General features: G+C 41.0%; 1 protein-coding gene across 1 annotated transcript; it reads left to right on the top strand.

Annotated features, from left to right (window-relative positions):
- The first annotated feature begins 81 nt into the window (after positions 1 to 81).
- On the top strand, positions 82 to 4191 carry LOC122019280 (translocase of chloroplast 101, chloroplastic-like). Its single transcript, XM_042576765.1, has 2 exons — positions 82 to 723; positions 835 to 4191. The coding sequence occupies exons 1-2, from the start codon at positions 156 to 158 to the stop codon at positions 3927 to 3929; spliced, it is 3663 nt and encodes a 1220-aa protein (XP_042432699.1). The 5' UTR covers positions 82 to 155; the 3' UTR covers positions 3930 to 4191.
- The last annotated feature ends 2112 nt before the right edge of the window (positions 4192 to 6303 follow it).

Here is a 6303-nt window from a genome sequence, read left to right as displayed (position 1 = left end):
TTGATATTCCCGTAAATTATAGGGTGAGGATGGAATAAATTTTTCTTCTTCTTTAGATAAATATGGGGGAAACCTTATCATCCATTCTACGGTTGTACAATTCCCTGCGGAGAAGATAAACCCTCTCCCTTACCCTTTCGTCCTCTCTATCCGCCATGGCCTCCTCCGATTCCGTCCCACTGTCGCCGCTTCAGGCCTCGGATGCAGCGCCTCTGGCGCCGACTCTGGTTCCTGAGCAATCAACGGTCTCCATCCCTGAGGACGGTGGCGACGTTGTGCCCGAGGTGGAGACCCCGACGGGCGGAGACGAGCTTTCTCAGGTCGAATCTAGACCTCCGGATGTTGCAGACGGCGTCTCCGTCGATTTTCGAGAGAAGATTCTTACTCCGGACGATGCCGTGCCCAACACTCCATTGCCTGATGGCGGGGTAGGGCAAATCTCTTCCGGTGGCGCAGTTCCTTCTTCCGTCGATGGAGATGCGAAATCTATCTCCGCTGATGAAGTATCGGGCCTTACCCAAGTTGGTGACGGGGGGCTGCAGGTTTCTAGCACTGAGAATTCCCCCGATGGATGCGCCGTTGGGGGAAAAGTTGAAGGGAAAGAGCCTTCATCCTTGGGTTCTGTTCAAAGCGAGGAGAAAGATGGGATTCCGGATGGTGGGTTGTCTGAGGATGCAATTCATGCCATATCGGAGGACAGTGCAGAGAAGAAGGCTCTTGGAGGTGAGTCGATCGAGGTTTTTATTGTTGATGGAATGCAGGATAATTTGTTTGTGAGTTATCCAAATGAAAATTATGAGGCTTCTAACGAGATGGAGTCGCCTTCTTCTGCAGTAGAGGAAGATTCTAAACCTGTGGTTTTTCAATCAACGCATGCAAAGGACCAGAAGATTGAAGCTGGTGAAGTAATTGACGCAGCGATAAACCTCGACAAGGTTGAGAAGCCTCTGGCTATTGGTGTTGATGCTATAAACACTCAGGGTGCTGAAGTAAACGATGAGAAGATTGAAGCTGATGAAAAGGATGAGAAGATTGAAGGTGCTGAAGAAATTGAGGCAACAGGAAGCCTTGAGGTGGCTGAGAAGCCTCTGGATACTGGTACCGAAGCTGGAAAAATTCGTGTTGCTCATATCAATCAAATTTCTGACGATGCAACATCATGTAATGTCATTGAAGACTTGAAGAGTAGCTACCTCGAAGCTAATGCTCTTGATCCATCAATCGCTGGAGAAAATGGTGAGTCAGTACTTGTTTTGGATGAAGAAGAGGAATTTTTTGATGCTGCCACTCAGACAGCTCCTGCTGATGGCATCGTGGGGGTTTATGAGGTAGAGGCAGATGAACTAGAGGAAGGTTTTGGTTCTGATGTCCCTGCTAGGGTGGCAATCATAGAAAGCTCAGAAACAGCCAAACAGATTATACAAGACATGGATAAAGATTTTTCCAGCAGAAATGGTAGCTCAGAATTCATGCATGATGGGGATGGGGAAATTGTTGTTGAATCTGATGATGAGGTTGATACTGATGAGGATGGCAATGGGGAAGAGATATTTGATTCTGCTGCACTGACTGCTCTACTTAAAGCAGCTGCTGGTGTGTCACCTGATGGCAATATTACTCTAAGCTCCCAAGGTGCTAGTAAGTTCTTCTCGGCTGACCCCCCTGCTGGACTAGGTTCTTCAGTTTCGTCCTTAAAGCCAACACCACAGCGTTCTTTACGGTCAAGCATTTTTACTCCCGCGGATTTGTCAGTAGTTGGAGATGATGAGATAATGGATGAGGCAGAAAGGAAACTTCACGATAAGGTTGAGCAGATAAGGGTGAAATTCCTTCGCCTTGTTCTGAGGCTAGGGCATTCTCCTGATGATATTGTTGCTGCTCAAGTTCTTCATCGTCTTGGTCTTGCAGAAGGCATGAAACGTGCGAGGCAAACTGGTCGTGCATTTAGTGCTGAAAGTGCCAAGAGAAAGGCAATGCAGCTAGAGGTTGATGGCAAGGAGGATTTGGACTTCTCTTGTAATATTCTTGTCCTTGGAAAGACTGGGGTGGGCAAGAGTGCTACTATTAATTCTATTTTTGGCGATCTGAAGACTAAGACAAATGCATTTAAGCCAGCCACAACTTATTTGAGAGAGATTTCAGGAACTTTAGAAGGGATTAAAATTAGAGTTGTTGATACTCCAGGACTCAGTACTTCTGCAATAGAACAATCATCAAACAGAAAGATACTCATCTCGATAAAGAAATTTATCAAAAGATGCCCGCCTGACATTGTTCTTTATGTAGATCGCCTTGATACGCAGACGCGTAATCTGAATGATTTGCCTCTGTTACGCTCGATTACTAGTATATTGGGTTCCTCCATCTGGTTTAATGCTATTGTTGCTCTCACACATGCTGCCTCTGCTCCGCCAGAAGGGCCAAATGGTTCTGCTCTTAGCTATGAGATGGTTGTAGCTCAGAGGTCACATGTTGTTCAACAATGTATTCGTCAAGCAGCTGGAGACATGCGCTTGATGAACCCGGTTGCTCTGGTTGAGAACCATCCTTCTTGTCGAAGAAACAAAGAGGGTGAAAGGGTATTACCTAATGGGAAAAGTTGGAGAACAGAGATGCTCCTTTTGTGTTACTCTTCAAAGATATTATCTGAAGCTAATTCCCTTCTGAAACTTCAAGATTCTTCTTCTGGGAAGCTCTTTAATTTCAGGTTTCGATCTCCACCTCTTCCATATTTGCTGTCATCACTTCTGCAGTCCAGAACACACCCAAAGTTATCTGCTGAACAGGGTGGTGAAAATGATGATTCGGATATTGATTTGGATGATTTATTGGATGTAAACGAAGAAGAAGATGAATACGATCAACTTCCACCCTTTAAACCCCTTAAAAAGGCTCAGCTTGCTAAGCTTACTAAGGAGCAACGCAATGCCTACTTTGACGAATATGATTACCGGGTTAAACTTATTCAGAAAAAGCAATGGAAGGAAGAACTAAGAAGAATCAAAGAGATGAAGAAGAGAGGAAAAATCAAGCAAGATGATCTTGGTTATGGTTATGGAGATATGGGTGAAGATGATCAGGAGGGTTCACCTGCAGCTGTGCCAGTACCTTTACCTGATATGGCTTTGCCGCCTTCTTTTGACTGTGATAACCCAGTACATCGATACCGTTTCCTGGAGCCAACGTCGCAGCTTTTGACTAGGCCTGTTTTAGACACACATGGTTGGGATCATGACTGTGGATACGATGGTGTCAGCATTGAACAATCTCTTGCTCTTGCTAATTACTTTCCTGGAGCCATTGCTATCCAGGTCACTAAAGACAAGAAAGAATTCAGCATTCAGTTAGATTCCTCCATTTGTGCCAAGCATGGAGAAAATGGTTCAACTCTTGCTGGCTTTGACATCCAATCTGTTGGAAGACAGCTTGCTTACATACTCAGGGGTGAAACCAAATTCAAAAACTTCAAGAAGAATAAAACTGCTGGTGGAATATCTGTAACGTTCTTGGGAGAAACCATAGCTACTGGTTTGAAAGTTGAAGACCAGATTACAATTGGAAAGAGGGTGAATCTGGTTGCAAGCACAGGTGCTATTCGTGCTCAAGGTGATGTGGCCCTTGGGGCCAACCTTGAGGCACGGCTTAGAGACAAAGATTATCCAATTGGACAGTCCCTTTCTACTTTGGGTTTATCCCTGATGAAGTGGCATGGTGACCTGGCATTGGGAACAAATCTGCAATCTCAGTTTTCCATTGGAAGAAACTCAAAGATGGCTATTCGTGTTGGGCTTAACAACAAGCTCAGTGGGCAGATTACCATCAAGACAAGTACCTCAGAGCAGCTACAGATGGCACTACTTGCTTTAGTTCCAACTCTGGTGTCACTATTCAGGAGTTTCTGGGCTGGTGAGTCATTTTTGGCTCACTAACTTCTATTTGGTAATTGGTAGAGTGGTCGTTGAGCACCAAGTTTATCGCAAGTTTTGAATTCTTGAAGCTCATTATGGTTTAGTTTGGTCAATTTTATTTTATCTGAATCTGCTATTTTGTTGAACATCAAATAAATGCACTTTATGCTCTTATCTTGTTGAAACCTCACTACAGGAATTGGAACAATATTTGTTCTAATTCTTACAATCAACAAGGCTTAATCATAATGATGATTGGCTTGATGAAACATATTTTTTTTTCTACCTACTGTTCATTCAGATATTTTAAAACTTGAGATATTTGTCAATGATCATCATCTGTGTTTATTCTTTAAGTCTTAGAGAGATAGCAGACTATTCACGGATAGCTAATTTTGTGGTTTGACATGCTATTACATTTATCATCATCTGTGTTTATTCTTTGGTATAAGTGATTGCATATGCTCTCTAGATGATAATTCTGGTAGCAAGTCATGTTAGTTTCCTCATGAAAGGAGGTAAGAAGTTGCTTCTTCACAGTTTCCAGAATGCCTTGTGTCGAAGGGAAGAAATTCTTTTAATATTCAGATATTTATTTTTGTTTAGTTTGATCTCCTTTTTTACTCGTCTTCTAATTATAAGGTGTTCTGTTACTTAAATCTCTGTTGGCACCTTGACCTTGCGTAAGTCGGTACTTCACCCTCCATTTTGGATGCTCAATGAAAGGCATATTACCTTTGAAGTGAAATATAATTAATTTTCACACGCCTTTTTCTCTTCTAACATATTCTTTTGAAGAAACCTTAACACGACTTCAGCGTATTTAATAATCAATTTCAGTCAGTCGATTTTATAGCCTTCTTTGTTGAACTTTCCTGGTTCGTAGTCTCTTCTAACACATCTAAGAGGCTTTAAAGATTCTGAGATCGTTGGTGAAACTCTGCACTTGTACTTTGCCTTCGGTACAAATGACTGCCTGATGCTCCCTAGGTGATATTTTTCGTAACAAGTCAGGCTACATTCATAATGAAAAGAGGTAAAGAAGCTGCTGCTTCTCCAGTTGCCAGAATGTCTTTGTGCATAAGTGAAAAACTTTTCTTAACTGTCGTATGTTATTTTTGTTTAGTTTGATCTTTTATACTCCATAATCAGAACTGTAGGGTCCTTAACGTTCCATCCAATATTTGACTCTTACTCCTTTCATGTGCAGAGTTTCTATAGCTCACTTTTCATGATCTTGAGCTTAATTCATGCTCTTTAGCGTATTTAACTTGTACAGAAAGGTTAGTTATAGCTCACATTTTAAATAAGCGCGCGCGCACGATAATTTTTTATATTATTAATTTTTTTTAGTACTCTCTCCCCTTTTGTTTTCTATTCAAAACTTATGGCTCGATTTTTTTTTCAAATCTAAATTTCTCTCGCTCTCGCTCCTTTCTTTTTTATTAAGATTTATATTACATCGTAGAAGTCCTAGTTGCTATGTGTAATCCCATGGGACGGTCTAGTGATTAGCGTATGAAGTGCTGTCATCATGAGGTTTGAGGTTCGAATATCGATTTAGTTGAGGTAAATGTCTTCTTTATGCGCTAGTCACTATTCTAAAGGCTAGTAGTCATCTGTGATTTACTTTTTCCGTGTTGGTCTTAGACGGGTTGGCGGGGACGCTGAGGACGAGCGTAGTTGCCTTTTGCCACTTAGTTGTTATGTGTAGCAACTATTTGGACAATTAGTTGCTTTAACATGTAATAACTATAATGTACGAGCCATAGTTGTTATAATGTGTAGTAGTTTTTACCTCGTCATGCGTTTATGACTTATGTACCTGCATGAACCTCCCTTCATATCCATGGGGTCGGTACTACGAGGATCGCTAAGATAGCGGATCTATCTTTTATAATGTGTAGTAGTTAATTGGACCGTTTAAAAAACCTTTTTTTTTTGATAAATCTTAAATTTTTTAATTATGAAATTTATAGAAAATTTGTCAAACATCATGTCTCATCTTTCATGACCAATGGTAAATAATTTATTTTAAGTTATATTTTTTCCCTAATTCTAATATATTATTTATATATAATTCTAAATGATCTATTTAATATAGGATAAAAATATATATTTTTTTATTGGGCATCAACCAAGTGTTTATTGTAAATACTTTGGGTTGATTTTGATATAATCAACTAAGTTAAGTTAGACTCTGCGTTATTTGATGTCTTTTGTCTAAGTGTGCAGGGATTTAAGAATACAAGAAGTCGAACGAAAGACGCAGCTGACGAGAAGGATGACACGGGAAGCGAGTTGATGGACTCGATGCATCTGAGGGACGAGAAACTGTAGAAGAGTACACCGACGGACGAGAATGACGTGTGCGACACTTCTGAGGGATAAGAAG

Source organism: Zingiber officinale, chromosome 1A, assembly GCF_018446385.1.
Source record: "Zingiber officinale cultivar Zhangliang chromosome 1A, Zo_v1.1, whole genome shotgun sequence".
NCBI lineage: Eukaryota > Viridiplantae > Streptophyta > Magnoliopsida > Zingiberales > Zingiberaceae > Zingiber > Zingiber officinale.
The sequence above is the reverse complement of the archived record's forward strand: the minus strand, read 5'-3'. Positions and strand labels throughout refer to the sequence as shown.

What these genes read in the sequence shown, in the direction of transcription:
- LOC122019280 (XM_042576765.1), top strand. Translation starts at nt 156, where the DNA reads ATGGCCTCCTCCGATTCCGTCCCACTGTCGCCGCTTCAGGCCTCGGAT. An exon ending in AGAGAAGAAGGCTCTTGGAG is followed by an intron (nt 724 to 834) that starts GTGAGTCGATCG and finishes CTTCTTCTGCAG; the next exon opens with TAGAGGAAGATTCTAAACCT.